Genomic DNA, 17,550 nt, shown 5'->3' with positions numbered 1-17,550 from the left:
GGGGCTGACTTTTGTCCCCTCTATGCACTGGTTGTGTTGAAATTTGTAATGTCTGGATAGGCCATGTTTCAAGAATCCTTTCTGGATATTTCGTCTGTGTTGGCCCCACCGTGTTCTCAATGGTTGTGTGGTCCTCCCCACATATTGTTGTTTGCATGGGCAGGTTATTACATAGACTACGAAATCACTAGAGCAGTTCAGTATGCTTGTGATAGGGTAGGAGATTTTCGTCACTGTGGATGTAATGGACGACTGGTGTTGTTGTAGTAGGTTGCAGCATAAGCATCTTGTTTGTCCGCATCTTCTAATTCCCCCCTCCTTTTTCTTTGAATTCGGATCATGATTTCTATTGTATGTGATCCTGCTTGGTGCTAGTTGATTCTTTAGATTTTTTGCTCGACGAAACACATATCTAGGTTTAGATTGTATGTTGGTCCGGAGGAAGGGATCATTCAGTAGTAGTGGCCAGTGTTTATTTATAATATCTTGGATTGGTCTGTGATTACTGGAAAATCTTGTTATGAAGCTGGGTTCAGCCTCCCTGTTATCCTGGGTTACTTGCTTTTTCATCAGTAGTGTTTTTCTCTCTGTGTTCCCTGCTTTTTTCTTTGCTTCTGTGATGAGTTTCTTGGGGAAGTGCTTTTCTTTAAATTTCTTGGTCAAAATCTGAGCTTGGTTATTAAACATTTTTTTATCAGTACAGTTTTTTCTAATTCTTAAAAATTGTCCATAGGGAATGTTGGTCTTCCAGGGTTTATAGTGGCAACTATGGAAATCAACGTAGGCGTTTGCATCTACTGCTTTGGAGTGATTTCTGGACTTTATTTCCGTTTTCTCATGATAAAGTACGACGTCCAGGTACTCCATTTCCGTCTGGCTCTGGTTGATCGTGAAGGTTATCCCCCAATCGTTCTTATTCATGTATTCCTTGAAATTGTTCACCGAAGCCTCATCCTCCTCCCAGATGAAAAACAAATCGTCAATGTATCTCCTATAAGCACAAGTAGATGCTCTGGTTTGTTGAATTTTGGTGAAGTATTGCTCTAGGTACCCGAGTGTCTCCCCATTTTGAGTGGTGCGTAATTATAAGCATGTGGCCGCCAAAGTCTGTTGGGTGCTTGAAAGAGACAATACATTTACCCTACCCTAAAAACAATGGAGCTATTCCTAGGGCTATAGTAAATGTCCTGATTGGAGTGCACTCCATATTCTCGTTCATGAAGCATATTCATGAACGAATCTTCAGGCTCATAATAGTGTGGATAGCATCCATAACAGCAGCAATTATATATCAACCCCGTGTGTAATAAGTGTGCACACCTCTGTATTAAATTGCATATGCCCTCATTACTGACACTAAGTGGAAAGTGTCAAACCTCTACCTTTGGTCCGCTAAACCCCCATTCCTGGGGAGGCTCACTCCCGTGGCTGGAGCTGGCTGGTGTAGGATCCGTCAGGTTTCAAAGTAAGTGCAGTGGATAAGCTGTGTGTAGTGCTGATAAATGAGACGAACAGCCGAGTTCAGTACAGATTAGGGAGGTGCCAGTCTGCTAGTTGGTAGTCCACAAAGTAGCATGTTACAATAGTCCAGACGAGATATAATTAAGAGTAAGTATTAACATTTTAGTCGTGTTCTGAGTGACAAAAGGTTGGATGCAAGTCAAATATTACCCCTAAGCACTGTGCTTTGGGAACTGAAGTTATAGGGGTGTTAACATTTATTGTTATATCAGGCAGAGAAATGGACAGAGACAGTGAAAAGATGTTTAGTTCTGTTTTACTCATATTAGGTTTTAAGAAGCAAGAAGTCATGAAAGAGGATATAACAGACAAACAGTCAGGAACACTTGTAACAAAATTAAGCCAGTGGTGTCAAAACACCTTATTTGCATAATGTTTTTTTGGTTAGTGTTTCAAAACATACTAAAATCAAAGGGTGAGCACTCTTTAAAAACTACAATGGTGCCTGCCAAGTTGATCTAGCTTCATGTTCCATTTAAAGAATTACCTGGAATTGCATGAGCTAGTGTATTAAAGTGTACCAGAGCTTATGAATAATCAAGAATAGATACTTACCCCGTGCTTCCTCCAGCCCCATAAGCACGTCTGGGTCCCACGCCATCCTCCTGCAGTCTGCCATTTAGCTGTGATCAGCCTCGGTAACTCCTTCAGTCGGGTCTAGTCCTACCCAGCAACTGATAATCTAAAAGCCTTTAGACCTGTGAAAAGGAAATTCATAACGTTTGGCCAACAAACCAGTAGAAATCCCAAGCGGAAAGTGGTGGGGAGGGAAATGTAGATGTTACCAGTGAGACCTAAACATCCTGGATATATTAAAAAAAAAAATATAGATCCAAACTGGAACTTGTAGTTACAGATTTAATAAACTGTTATAAATAGGCTTTTGTAGAGTGTTGAAATTTGCAAAGCCAGTTCAATTTTATAAATCTGTTGCCCCATTGAACCCTTGAAGTTTAATTTTAACCTTTGTGGTATTAAAGTGGACATCTGCCTTTGTTTGCAGAGTGTTCTGGTCTCACATGGTGCTTTAAAGGGGTCACTGTCCTGCAGAGAACTTTGATCAAAGGACTAATCTGACTCCAGGGGTTGAGTTTACTAGAATGTGAGATGAGTGTGCGGAGGTCCAAGAGCAACTGAAAACCTGCACATATGCGACGCTCATTTTTCCTATACTTCCAAAAGATAAAGGATTTAAGACGGTTAAAGGAATTTCTTGCCACTTAAAATAAAGATGTTAAGAAAAACTGATTAAAAAAGGAATATAAATGAAATTAAAATTAAGTGTATGCCCACAAACACTGGACCATGTGTGCAGTGAAACACTCTGCATTTCACTTTACTGATGGATGGACTAAGCTTAAATCGCTGTAGTTCAGACCTATCAAGTTCAGTATATCAGTTTTTTTTCTGCACGTGCCTGATACATTTCTTCTTCCAATGTAGGTACATGGACGCTGTGTTTGCAGACACCACACAAAAGGTTTAAATTGTGAGCAGTGTATGGACTTTTATCACGATTTGCCGTGGAGACCAGCTGAAGGTCGTAGCAGTAATGCTTGTAAAAGTAAGTTCACAGATAATAAATTTTCTGGTTTAATAGGTCTGTGCCTTGTGTAAGCATTTACTGACCATAGTCAGTAATTTCACACATTCAGTTAAATGTTATGAGTTAAATGGAGGCTTGATCATTGTCGATTTATTACTTTTTCATTTTCTTTTTCTACCCTTGAACCATTTTGCTGATTGAATCATAATATCTTTCTGCAGAATGCAATTGTAATGCTCACTCCACGCAGTGTCATTTTGATATGGCTGTATACATGTCGACTGGAAATACCAGTGGCGGAGTGTGTGATGACTGCCAGCATAACACAATGGGAAGGAACTGTGAGCAATGTAAGCCCTTCTTCTATCAGCATCCAGACAAAGATATACGTGACCCAAACATCTGTCAGCGTGAGTATAATGCTTTAAAAGAAACTTCCTTTTGCTGTTTTTTTTTCTGGCATCCCTCCATCTTCTAGCTCACAGCAACTATTGTTTGTCTTATTTGGTTGATGTCTCTAGACTAAGAGAGGTGTTGCATGGCTTTATAAGGATCTGTCTCAGAGCAGTTCTGCTTTCCTACAGCTTGTCTCCTTTCATATTCCCATAGGAGATATCATTGTCTAAAACATGGGAACTTCCTCCATGCCTAGGTTGTAGTTCCGTGGTTTAATTCATATTATTCATGCTGTGTACTTGATCTACAGATTTACAGAATTCTATCAGTCTATATCTTTAGTAGATTTTATGAAAATACTAATCGCATCAATTATTCCAGCTTGTAATTGTGACCCATCTGGATCACAAAATGGTGGCGTGTGTGACCGTTATTCTGACTTCTCTGTGGGCCTTATTGCTGGCCAGTGTAGATGCAAGGCAAATGTAGAAGGAGAACGCTGTGATCGATGCAAGGAAGGATATTATGAATTGAATGAGGAGGATCCGGATGGATGCCAACGTAAGATGAACTTTCACATGTGCCTATTCTCTATGCCTTCTTTTTTAACATGTTAAAAACAGAATTTCACCTTTATTTGCAGCATGTGGATGCAATACTCTAGGGACTATTCCTGGTGGCAATTCCTGTGACTGGGTGGAAGGAAATTGTTACTGCAAGCGTTTTGTGATGGGAAAGCAATGCGACCAATGCATGGTAAGAAAGATATTCCCTACATTCCTTCATTTGGTCAAAGCGGATGTACAGTCAAAAAATGTGGGTAGGTCAAATGGGGAAGGGGTGGCAAGCAGGGGCCTACCTAGAAATCACCAGGCCCCCCTGCAAAAAAAAAAAAAAATACGCCCCCCCCCCAGGGGCCCGCTCAGGGACTTTTGGGGGGGGCAGGAGGGGTCGCAGCATAAGAGAGTGGCAGATCGGTGGGGAGGGGGAAAATCCCCCCCCCCCCTCCCTCACCTCGGGCTCTCATCTCAGCGCTCCCCTCCTGCAATCATTGGTGGTGTTCGTGGCAGCAGCGGCGGTGGCGGCAGGATGATTCATTACCTCCTTCTCGCTGGTGCTCTTCCGTTCTCTAAGTGCTTCACGCAACTTCCTGTATAAACAGGAAGTTGCACTTAGAGAACGGAAGACCTCCGGCGAGAAGGAGGTAATGAGTCATCCTGCCGCTGCTGCCACGAACACCACCAATGATTGATTGCAGGAGGGGAGCCCTGAGAGGAGAGCCCGAGGTGAGGGAGGGGGGGAGATTTCCCCCCTCCCCACCGATCTGCCACACTCTCCTCGTATGCTGCGACCTCTCCTGCCCCCCAAAAGTCCCTGAGCAGGCCCTAGGGGGGCCCCGGGCCCCCCTGCGATGGCAGGAGTCGCATCGCATATTGTTACGCCAGTGGTTGCAAGGATAGATGAGGGTTGGTTGGTTGGTTGGCTAGACTAGTGTCAGGAGAGATGTTTTGATGAGGTGGAGAAGATCAGCAATCAACAGGTGTGATTCATGGTTTTTGTTTTTTTTTTCTTGGGGGGGGGGGGGGGGGGAGGAATCTGTAAAGCATTGTAGAGCATGCATACATAATAGTAAAATGGCCTGACTGGTTAGCTTAAAGAGAAACTCCAACCTAGAATTGAACGTTATCCCAATCAGTAGCTGATGCCCCCTTTTACATGAGAAATATAATGCTTTTCACAAACAGACCATCAGGGGGCGCTGTATGACTGATTTTGTGCTGAAACCCCTCCCACAAGAAGCTCTGGGACCACGGTACTCTGGGCAAACTGCCACAATGTAACAATGTTCACAGACAGGAAATAGCTGTTTACAGCTGTCTCTAACAGCCAAAACAGCTAGGAGCAGCTACATAACCTGCCCACAGTAAAAATGTCACAATGTAATAAATGTCAGAATGTAAATCGGGGAGAGGAAAGATTTTACAATGAGCAAACACTGACTAAATCATTTATACATAATTATGGTAAAAAATGAAGCACTTTTTTTTTACTACATTATTTTCACTGGAGTTCCTCTTTAAGGTCAAGAAGGGTGATGAACTGCCTTGATGAAGGGATCATGAGAGGTGACCTAGAGGGTTGAAGGACAAATGAGGGTGAAATTGGAAGTAGGGCCAAGATATCTTTGTGCTGTATCTGTGAACACTACATTCATTTGAATAAGACACTGAGGACTGGGTGCAGTGGAACTACCTTTGTGCCAAAGAGGAATTCATTCTAGCCCCGTGCGCTTGCCAGTTTTTACTGCCCTACAGTACTTGTGCAAATCACTCCTCCGGTCACAGAAAAATAGTAATTTGGAACACCACAGTTTTCTGTGACAGTAATAAATGACTATCTATAAACTAACATTTTTAGAAATACAGTACTTGACAATTCCGTTAACATCCACCTTTGTTACTTTTGAATAGCCTGGATTCTGGGGCTTGAGCAATGACTTGGATGGTTGTCGACCTTGTGACTGTGATCGTGGAGGAGCGTTTGATAATATGTAAGATCTGTTTTCTTCTTATTTGTAATCTGCCATGTTCATTAGCAAAAAAAACATTCTATCAAAAGTGTAAGTCCCTGTTTTATATAAAGTTTGACTCTTGCTATTGATATTGCAGATGTTCTCCTGAGTCAGGCCAGTGTCGCTGCAGACCACACATGATTGGCCGCCAATGTAATGAAGTAGAGTCAGGATTTTATTTCATCTCTTTAGACCATTACATCTATGAGGCAGAGGATGCAGATTTTGGTCCTGTAAGTATTTGCTAGTTTTCTGTGAGTTCCTGATTTAAAAAAATAAGAAATCCTTTCTCTGTAACAGTAAAAATCGCTTATATTAATGGCAAATATTTCAACTTATGCTTCTTGTGCGTATAAACACAGTAATTCCAACAGAGCTTGGAACAGAGACTTCCAGACTGGGAGTGTCATAGTCCCAGTGATTCAGTTAATGCAGATGTAATAGTGTAAAAAAAAAATGTATCAAGTGTTCCTACTCTGTATACCTAATTACTCATGCAGGAAGAGAAAATTATCTGGGCCGTTTGTACTGCACACAGGGTAGACTTGAATAGAAATGCAGTTAGTGCCACATTCAGAAACGCATGCGAAAATATATATATATATATATATATATATATATATATATATATATATATATATATATATATATATATATATATATATATATATATATATATATATATATATATAAGCCAAGGGATGAGCAGCACAAACCGATTTTTATGCAATACTATGCAAAGCATGCACGCAGCACTGGAGAACCCCAATCTCCATAAGAAATATATAAATACAGAGGGTGCTGCAGCACACAACAGGAAAATAGTGACATGTCACTATTTTCCTGTTGTGTGCTGCAGCACCCTCTGTATTTATATATATATATATATATATATATATATATATATATATATATATATATATATATATATATATATATATATATATATATATATATATATATATATATATATATATACTTTTTTTTTTTTTTTTTTTACTTTTATTATGTTTGTGTGTTATGTAATGTAATTTTATCACACAGCATGTATTCTGATAATATAATATAGCAATGTACAGTACAAAAAAAAATGTTATGGCAGCAAGACCCCAGGCCCTAATCTGGTCTATATCTATAGGTTTGTGTTGCCTTGTGTTTATAAGGTGTATTTTTATATAACAGGGAGTTAGGTCTGTGGAGCGAATGCACCCACATGATCGCACCCCATCATGGACTGGACCTGGTTTTGCACATGTTCCAGAAGGAGGATACTTAGAATTTCATATCAATAATATCCCAACATCAATTGAGTATGATCTTCTAATACGCTATGAACCACAGGTTAGTTAATCATTTCATGCATGGAGGTATTTCATATCTTGGTAAATTGTGCTTTTTTTTTTTTTTGGAGGATTTAGTTTGAACTACGAATTCATTTTAAGAAGCTTGTCTAATTTATTTTCTATGTTTTTGGTTTTTTTGCCCTGGTGGGTATTTATCCTTTTTTTGGTAGGTTTTTTTTTTTTTTTTTTTTTTTTTTTTTTTTTTGACAGATCACACATTTTAAAAATGAAAATTTTATTTAATGCCTGATCTGCATAATTTTTTTTTTCTCGTTAAAGGCAAGGGGTTTGTTGTTTTATTATAGTATTCTATATTGCCTGTTCCGTCAACTTGCTTGAACTGTATGCTCACACATATTCATTGATTTTTATATGTCAGTAACTATAATTGTTTTTAATGGACTATATTTTGTTCTGTTTCTTTACTTCTCCCCCAGCTCCCTGAGCAATGGGAAGAGGCAGTGGTAACAGTTATTCGTCCAGGGAAAGTCCCTACAAGCAGTAGATGTGGCAATACCATCCCAAGTGATGACAACCAAAATGTGCAATTACCACCAGGATCCCGGTGAGTAGAAATACATGGCACAAAGAACACCTGATGGGAAGTGTTATTGAATTCTTAGTAATATTAATTTTTTTTTTTGTTACCTTTAACAGCCCTGTGTATTTACTTAATGTCATTTTGTCCCACATATACTGTACTTGGGTATAAGGCACATACCCATATAATGCATCAGAAAACTAAACCTGTCTACAGAGATCTGGACTTTGTGGCCTAGTGCACCTGCAAGCCACTTTGGCAATTGTAACTACAACAATTTGTCACCTTTTGTGTACCTAAAGAAGGTAGAAGATTGACGGGTAAAGAGTCTTCTGCTACTCAGGGAAGGGCTATAAACATTTAGTCATAGACTGTTGTTGCCCCTCCTTTCTCATAGAAGTAGCTCCTTTCTCTTGTCTACATCCTAGATTCATTAAGACAGATGACCTCAATATTGTTACAATTCCCAGACTACCAGTCTTTTAATGTACTTAAGTAAGAAAATGACTATCTACATGTGTCTCAGGTTGCTTTTTGCACATTAGCTTATAATGCTGGATACACACCATGCTTTTCCGCGTGTGATGCGTCCGTCGATACACATTGATTCGATTGTTTCCGACATGTCCGATTTACGTTTCGATGGATCATTAGGTCGATTTGCCATACTTAACTTGGCAATCGACCTAAAAATCATCGAAATGCGCTCGGAAATGCTCGGAAATAATCGAATCGACGGATGCATTCGACGCGGAAACGCATGGTGTGTATCCAGCATAAGACTTCAGGAAAACAGTGCAGCAGAGTCATCATACAGGTATTCTGAAGAACTGAAACCTAGTACTATGGTGTTGTTTTCCTCCTTGCAAGTTTGCTTTAAAAAATGATTGCCAAAATGATTGTGTTTTGGTGATATGCATGCAGTATCAAACTGTAAATTGTGCATTGTACTTACAGGTATGTAGTCCTGCCTCGCCCAATATGTTTTGAGAAAGGTCTGAATTACACCATACGATTGGAGCTCCCAAGGTATTCCGTGAACTCAAATGTGGAAGATCCTTATACATTGATTGACTCGGTAAATATATTTGTGCTGCTATTAGTTTTTGATTCTTACTTTATAGTTCTTCTAAATATGATTATACTAATGTATCTAAAGGGAGGGACAGGGAGGAGTTAGATAGAAACTTTCAGCTTAAAATACTTAGCCATTACTGCGGCTAAAAAGGGCTTGTTTCATAAATATCTTTAAACCACTTTAGAATCAGACAGCTATGGCCCCTTTAAGACCAGATCCTTCTGTGCCCTTTTAAGAACTGTATTTGCTGTGATTGGCTCACAGAAATCATGGGGTCAGGAGCCAATGAAATTGCCTGATATACGAAAGCACTGCTGTCAGCAGAGCGAGCTGGTGCAGTAACGTGGACAGCAGACGGCACGCGGTTGTGGTTGAAATCTACTCTCTGGCAGGAATACGTTTCCACAAAACAGGGCATAGATTTCAATCACCGCTGTCCAGAAGCGGTTAATACCGATCACAAACAAGGCAAAAATATGAAAGTATTACAATAACTGACAGAACTTGAGCTGCTTTTATTTTACAGAATTATAAAATTCTAATTTAAATGCTAAGGTTTCACCATATTGAACTATCTTACCTGTTAAAACAGCAAGAATTAGCTGTACTACCAAGACTCATCATGTTTGTGTGAGCCGAAATTAGGTCACAGTTTTAGTAGACTTATCTTGACACAATAGCTGCCCTAGGATCTAGTATGTCTTAAGGCAGTGCTGTCCAACTGGCGGCCCGCGGGCTGCATCCGGCCCGCCAGGCCTTCTGCTGCGGCAGTGTTTCCCCATGCCTCGGCTGCTATAATAAATTTACAGCCCCTCTCCGCTCCGCTCTCCCCCCCCCCCCTGTGCTGCCGCCGCCTCACCCCATATCGGCGGCAAGCAGGAGATAGGAACCAGGCAGACCAGCGCACGGCAGCCACACGGGGGACTTTAAATGCTGGACGTGACCGATGATGTCACTTCCTGCATTTAAATTCACAGCGCGGCTGCCGTGCGCTGGTCTGTCTGGTTGCTATCTCCTGCCCGCCGCTGATATGAGGTGAGGCGGCGGCAGCACGGGGGGGGGGGGTTGTAAAATGAAGCAGCCGATCTGAGGTGAGGCGGCGGCAGCACGGGGGGGGGGGGGAGGGGAACGAGCAGAGCGGAGAGGGCTGTAAATTTACTTGATAGCAGCCGATCTGACGCTGTTTTGTGTGTATATCTGCAGCCAATCCTGATTGCATTTTGTGGGTAAATCTGCAGCCAATCCTGATTACGTTTTGTGGGTAAATCTGCAGCCAATCCTGATTACGTTTTGTGGGTAATTCTGCAGCCAATCCTGATTGCGTTTTGTGGGTAAATCTGCAGCCAATCCTGACTGCGTTTTGTAGGTATATCTGCAGCCAATCCTGATCACGTTTTGTGGGTAAATCTGCAGCCAATCCTGATTGCGTTTTGTGGGTGAATCTGCAGCCAATCCTGATTGCGTTTTGTGGGTAAATCTGCAGCCAATCCTGATTGCGTTTTGTGGGTAAATCTGCAGCCAATCCTGATTGCGTTTTGTGGGTAAATCTGCAGCCAATCCTGATTGCGTTTTGTGGGTAAATCTGAAGCCAATCTGATTGCATTTTGTGGGGAAACTGCTGCTAGATTTTTTTTTTCCCGGGGGGGGGGGGGGGATTGGTCTTCCGGCCCTCCACCATGTGGTCTGGGCAAAAACCGGCCCTCCATGCCCGCGAAGTTGGACAGCACTGTCTTAAGAGATGGATCTAGTATGTCTACAGATCCATCCCTCTATGTCTACAGGGACGGATCTAGTGCAGTGATGGCTAACCTTGGCACTCGAAGCTGTGGTGGAACTACAAGTCCCATGAGGCATTGCAATACTCTGAAAGCTCTATGCATAACTCAGGGACGCAGGGACATGATGGAATTTGTAGTTTTGTCACAGCTGGGAGTGCCAAGGTTAGCCATCACTGATATAGTATGTCTACAGGGATGCCTTTTGCTCTCATGCGAGAGCTTCAAAGAAAGAATCCTGAATTTTATTAGGAAAAAGGTGTATGTGTGTGTCTCATTTTGAATGATTTGGAAAATGTTATACCTAAACAAAAATCACCTGTTGTACTAAACTGAAAAGCTTGGTTTGGTAATGCTTGCTGGTCAGCCGTTGTGTTTCCTCTGAGACTGACTGACATCAGTGTCTTCTCCCAGCACTACCTTTCACCAATTGTTACTACTACTACTACCCATTTATGAGTGTTTATAGCTGTCACCAGTAAAAACCTGATCACCTGCCTGATAGCCTAACAGTGCTTAAAAGTCCTTCAGGCTTACAAAAAAGTAGAGTTAACCATTTATGAGGATACAGGGGTTGATATTTGATCTGAAAAATACGAATGAGCCCCTTCTCCCCTCAAAAAAAGAAAAGGGGGGGGGGGGGGAAGCTTGTCTTTGTCCTGTAATTTTTACATTGTAGGTACTACCGTATATACTTGCCTATAAGTCGAGAAAGTTAGGACTGACTCATAGTATAAAAGTGTGGGGGGGTCGCCTTATACTTGAGTCATCCTAAATTTCGCAACTTATAGCCGGGAATTGTGGGGGTGCCTCTTTCTCTCTCCCCTTCCCCAGTGCTTTAGCAGGCAGCTTTCCACAAAGGCTCCCTCCCACCACCACGCAAAGGGGGGACGCTTCTCCCTCTTTCCCCCCTCATCTAATGCAGCATCAGTGCTGAAGTGGAAACCGTAACTCACTGATTTATTACACAGCGCAGCATCCTCCCTTGTCACTCTGCTCGTTCTGGTCCATTTACAATACTACAGCTACGGCTCCGATGTCACATGACACATGAGGTCACATGACATCGGAGCCATAGCTGTGGTATTGTAAACAGACCAGCACAAGCAGAGGGACAAGGGAGGATGGCGCGCAGGGTGATCAGTGAGTTACGTTTTCCACTTCAGCACTGATGCTGCATTAAATTAGGGGGGGGGAGAGAGAGAGAAGCACCCCCCCCTTTGCGTAGTGGTGGGAAGGAGGGGGGCTTTGCGGAAAGCTGCTGAGGAGACAGCAAGGGAGAGGGGGGCCCTTTCCATGGTGGTGGGAGGGAGTGGGGCATTGCAGCAAGCTGCATGCTGTAGCACTGTGGGGAAGGGGAGACAGATGCTGGCTGCTGCAGCTCATGCATCCAGTGTGACACAGGGGACACTCAGCCAAGGGTATACAGTAGCCACACAGCCAGGGGCCACACGGGCCAAAAAGCTAGAGGGGCCAGAGTGACCACACTGAAAGGTGACATCCTGGTCCCCAAGTGCAGTCCTTAACTTTCCTAGGTAGACTTATACTTGAGTCAATAAATTCCAGCTTAAGAGGGTCAAATATTAGGGTCGACTTATATACGAGGTCGGCTTGTTTCCGAGTATATACGGTAAGTTCTGAAAGCTAACATCTGTGGAATATCTTTACTGGAGGTTGTTGTAAAAAATTAATGCATCAAGCTTGGAGAATGTAATCATTACTGGCAAACCATGTTAAGCTTCATTAGAGTAATGTCATTTTCTGGAGTTTATCAAATTCATACTAGTGGTTCTTTAATACATTTTACTGTAGAATTTCAAGGTCAGACTTTATAACGTCAGCTATGTTTGATCTAGGCCAGACCCTGCACTTTTTTAGACTATATTTTACAGTGGTTTTTACAGTGGTTTTTAACCAATTATTTTCTCACAAAGATTTCAGTCTGTTGCATTTGGTTCATGCTTAACGCGCAGTACTATTTCTACAATAAAACACAGAATGTGTCTCTGATTTATTGTGCATACTACTTGGAACAGAATCTTTACTTGTGTTATAAAATGATTCCCACAGATTGTGCTGCTCCCTCATGTGAAGTCTCTTGACCTATTCAGTACGGGAGGTTCTGGCGATGAGGTCAGCAATGCCTGGCAGACATTCGAGAGATACAGATGTACAGAGAACAGCCAGAGTGTTGTGAAAACTCCCCTCACAGATGTCTGCAAAGACTACCTTTTCAGTATTTCCGCATTACTGCTTGAAGGGGCTTTGGGTAGGTGTCCATGTCCATTGTTGTAATGAAATAAGCTGTTAAAATAAATAAAATTTAGCATTAGTGAATTATAACTTGGTAAACCTGGCAGATTTCATTACTACAACAACAACAACTTTTCTCCCATAGGACCCACAGCACATTACTTTATGCTTGTTGACTTTTGGCATTTATTTTCAGTTCTACCAACAGAACTTCAGAATTTGTTTTGTATAGTGTGCCACGAAAATGCATGCCCAGGCATAAGGGGTAGCTAGGGGAGGAGCTACCAAACCCGCTGTATATTTTTCTTATTCTAAACATTATTAGCATCTTGTACAAAAAAAGTTATATAAGATGTATCCCTACTGAAGATTTTACCTTTAATTTTGTTTTGAGATGTGTAGATATACTAGCCTGTATATCATTTTGCCATTGCTTGTCTGAATGCAGGGTAAATCCATCAGTGAGAGTATCAGTAAATAATCTATTGTATTGGCTCTGCAGTGCTACTACCACTGGTAGTCTTTGTGCTCCTCTGCCATTGTTTAGTTATCCATAGCTGACCCTGTCATCATACCTGATGCTGGACAACTCTCCACAGGGCAATTCCTCTTCTAACAAAAGTCCTTCCACATGTTCATCCCTAACCTACTTAATCTGTTTGTTTACATTCTCTTCCCCCTACCCTGCCCCCTAACACTTCTAAACTGACACCTAACACTAGCCAAGAGTGTCCTTCAGTCATCCTCACTCCTGGTGCCCATCACCAGATGACATGGTCATGGGCAAAAAGTTTGGTAGATGGCGCATCAGTTATACAATAGCCAAGCACCAGCAGTCCAGCACCGAAATCAAATACCTGTGGTGAAAAAGCCAGTGCTTCTCTATAATCCTATCATCGCTTCCAAAGTAAAGCAGGTTGCTGCATTTAATTTATTGTACACCTTTGCAGCTCTCTGTTAATGTCTTGTGGTGCATCAGAATCCCATGTGCTATATTGCCTCGTCACCTCTGCAGTATAAGCTGCTGCCTCTAATAAGGCACTTCTGAGCCCCAGTGAGTCCTGGTTTTTAGCTGGTCTTCCTGGTTCTGAAGCAAAGCCACGCCATCTCACCTGCTCCAGCCCGACCACTTTTCACCCCATGACACTCTGATCTCCCATGATCCTCTGATGTCCTCACCTGTCTGCCCTCTACACCAGTACTGAGGCCAGGCAGGTGAGGTGGGTGAGTGATCAAGTTGTTGTTTGAGTCCATAATCTGATTTTCATCTTATTATGAGAACTTGCCAGGGCTCTATTGGATGAACCCTGATTGAGATGATAATGCTACTTGGTGCGCAGCCTTGATTACCCAATAAGTACACGGTGATCCATTTATGGAGTCACTTAAAATGCCAAATTTGGATAACTGGAAGCATCATACTTGGATTTATATGGTTATTTAGACATTATTGTTTTTAAGCAATTGTATTGACTTGTTCTTATTATCTTGCAGGATGCCAGTGCGACCCTCAAGGCTCCTTGAGTGCTGTCTGTGACCCCAATGGAGGACAGTGCGAGTGTCGGCCAAATGTGGTTGGAAGAAACTGTGATAAATGTGCACCAGGCACTTATGGCTTTGGACCTAGTGGATGCAGACGTATGTCACATGCTAAAAACAATTCATTTTATCTCCTAGTTTTACATGACTTTTGACTACTTTATGCACTATTGTGTATAAGTGCATTGATGAACATAATTCAAAACACATTCTTCTTTTTAATTGTGGAAAATAATTTTACATTTGAGTGTATTTAATTAGAAAATATAAAAAGTGTGATGTGAATGAATGTAATTTCTCCAGCATGCCGCAAACTGATTTCTGTATATCTTTTCAGCTTGTGAGTGCAATCTTAAAGGATCTTCTCATGCCTTCTGCCACCCTGAGACTGGCCAGTGTCCATGTATCCATGGTGCCTATGGGCGACAGTGTGACTCCTGTTTACCTGGCTATTGGGGATTTCCTAACTGTCAGCAGTGTCAATGCAATGGCCATGCTGATGACTGCAATGCACTTACTGGAGAGTGCACTAGCTGCCGGGATCATACTGAAGGTTACAGCTGTGAAAGGTAGTAAATTGCCTACTTTTTACATTTGCCAATTATACATATACATGAATGTCCTTTCTTTATTATGGAAAACAAAAGTTTGCTATCTTAAAACAGAATTTGTGATAATTCAGGTTGGAGTGGGCTCCGACCCCCCCCCCCAGTTGCATCACTGCTGAATATATGAAAATTAACCATTGTTGTCATTAGAAGCTAAACACACCTCCAGATCCGCTGGAATGCAATGATGTGTCAGCTTGTTAATTTGTACAGAGCCATAATAATCCAACATGCATACAGACTATTTCGGATTGGTTGATCCTCATCAGTGCATGGCATGGATTAATTTGGCTCTTTGGAGTAGGGCTTGAAGCACCCAGAGGTACAGATGGTGGACCAGAACTCGGAGTGTGTAAAGGGCTACAATGGTCCTAAAAGCCCCCTTATTAAAATGCTGTGGAAAACAAAAGTTTGCTTTCTTAAAACAAAAATTAATTTGCGATAATTCAGGTTGGAGTGAGCTCCAAGATGTCTCCCAGTGCATCACTGCTGCATATATGCAAATTAACCATTGTTGCCCTTAGAACTAAACACCCCTCCAGATCCGCTGGAATGCAATAATGTGCCATCTTGTCAGCTTGGTCTTTCTTTATTATTTGATCCTTTTTCTTACTTTAAACATTGAATTTTATTTGAACCTTTGAGTCTTAGTAGTTAATGGGGCCCAACTCTTAAATTTTCCAGGTGTTTGGCTGGTTATTATGGAGACCCTAGACTTGGCTCAGGAGATCACTGTAGGCCTTGCCCATGTCCTGATGGTCCTGGAAGCGGACGCCAGTTTGCTAGTGGATGCTATAAAGACCCATCATCTGAGCATGTTATATGTACATGTAAGAAAGGTTATACAGGTACGTCTTTGAAAACATTTATTCGTTCTGAAAAGGTGCGATGTGTATGGCGTCAGTTTGCTAAACATTACACTGTAATATAGCTGGTTTGGTTTTCATAATAGATTTTTTTTTCTAATATATAAATAATTAAATACTATATTGCAGTATAATTAAATGATCATTGGATATAATCTGGACAAAACAGCATTTATGATCTTCCCACCCTGGCCATCCCTGAACCTCCCAGATCTGCATGTCACTGTTAACCACACTACCATTTGCCCTACCTCTCAAGCCTGATGTCTGGGTGTCACCCTGGACTCCGCACTCTCCTTCACTCCCCACATCCAAAACCTCACAAAGTCCTGCAACTTCCACCTCCGTAACATCTGCAAGATTCGCCCTTTCCTGTCCTCTGTCACCACCAAACTCCTCATCCATGCCTTCATGATTTCCCGCCTTGACTACTGCAATGCCCTTCTGTCTGGTCTCCCTATGACCCGAATTGCCCAGCTGCGGTCCATCATGAATGCGGCAGCCAGAATTATCCACTTCTCCCATCGCTTCACCACGGCGGCTCTCCACTTCGAATCCCTCCACTGGCTTCCTATCCAGTCCAGAATCAGATTCAAGATACAAATCTGTCCACAAAACCTGTCCAACCTACATTTTCGACCTTACTCAGAGTAACACACCTAGCCACTCACTCCGCTCCTCCAATGAACTTCGGCTGACCACCCCCCGCATCACTCAGTCCCATGCATGCCTCCAGGACTTCTCCAGAGCTGCTCCAACACTATGGAACTCCCAACCTCCATCTATTGGGGGAGCCCACCCCTTCAACATCCTCAAGAAGGCCCTCAAAACTTTCCTTTTCACTCTGGTCTACCACCCCTCACTGGTGCCTGGTGCTCTAAACCTGCAGCTGAACTCTGGTCCCCTACCTTTTTGTGTCCCTATCTCTCCCTCTAGATTGTAAGCCTTAGGGCAGGGTTGTCCTCCTTGTGTGTCCTACCTGATCATGCAGCTCCATTACTGTGCCCTCATGTCATTCATTAGAGTGAACTTCACTTTCCTAATCCCTTTGCTCCGATCCAGTGACTAAGCATTACCTTGTACTTATACTGTGTTGCGTGATCTGGTTTTCTTGTATTCCTGTATTGTCTTATTGCTGTATGTCACCCCTAAATATTGTCTGTAACTTAAACTAATGTCCAGCGCTGCGTAATATGTTGGCGCTTTATAAATACAATAAATGATTGATCTAGTCTCGGGTACAAATCTTAACGTGTGAAGGTTTTTCCCCAAGGAAGTTGTGGTCATTTGTTGTTCTGAATCCCTAGCGATTAACCTTTATACTATCTTTTGTGGGAGTTGAAGCTCCTACGTTGGACTTCACCTTTTCGATCTTCTCCTTCATTAAAAAAAACAGGTGTTTGGTAGCTAGCTGAGAGGTGTCTTTACAATGATTTGTGAAAAATTATCACCTGAAATGTTTGCAATTGATAATTTTAGGTGAGATTAATTTAAAGTGTATACATAGCTTGA

At 42.0% G+C, this 17,550-nt stretch overlaps 1 protein-coding gene across 1 annotated transcript in view; it reads left to right on the top strand.

Moving 5' to 3' along the window:
• Positions 1 to 17,550, top strand: part of LAMB1 (laminin subunit beta 1) — a 91,521-nt gene that overhangs the window by 36,345 nt on the left and 37,626 nt on the right. Inside the window, exons 9-21 of the mRNA XM_068276291.1 lie at positions 2,965 to 3,085; positions 3,289 to 3,477; positions 3,845 to 4,024; positions 4,107 to 4,219; positions 5,935 to 6,014; positions 6,133 to 6,268; positions 7,218 to 7,376; positions 7,816 to 7,943; positions 8,877 to 8,997; positions 12,843 to 13,041; positions 14,520 to 14,663; positions 14,902 to 15,133; positions 15,857 to 16,020. Coding sequence (XP_068132392.1) covers positions 2,965 to 3,085; positions 3,289 to 3,477; positions 3,845 to 4,024; positions 4,107 to 4,219; positions 5,935 to 6,014; positions 6,133 to 6,268; positions 7,218 to 7,376; positions 7,816 to 7,943; positions 8,877 to 8,997; positions 12,843 to 13,041; positions 14,520 to 14,663; positions 14,902 to 15,133; positions 15,857 to 16,020 — 1,966 coding nt within the window. The remainder of the gene's footprint in view (positions 1 to 2,964; positions 3,086 to 3,288; positions 3,478 to 3,844; positions 4,025 to 4,106; positions 4,220 to 5,934; positions 6,015 to 6,132; positions 6,269 to 7,217; positions 7,377 to 7,815; positions 7,944 to 8,876; positions 8,998 to 12,842; positions 13,042 to 14,519; positions 14,664 to 14,901; positions 15,134 to 15,856; positions 16,021 to 17,550) is intronic.

This window comes from Hyperolius riggenbachi, chromosome 3 (genome assembly GCF_040937935.1).
Source record: "Hyperolius riggenbachi isolate aHypRig1 chromosome 3, aHypRig1.pri, whole genome shotgun sequence".
Classification (NCBI taxonomy): domain Eukaryota; kingdom Metazoa; phylum Chordata; class Amphibia; order Anura; family Hyperoliidae; genus Hyperolius; species Hyperolius riggenbachi.
This window is presented reverse-complemented; position numbering and strand designations above follow the sequence as displayed.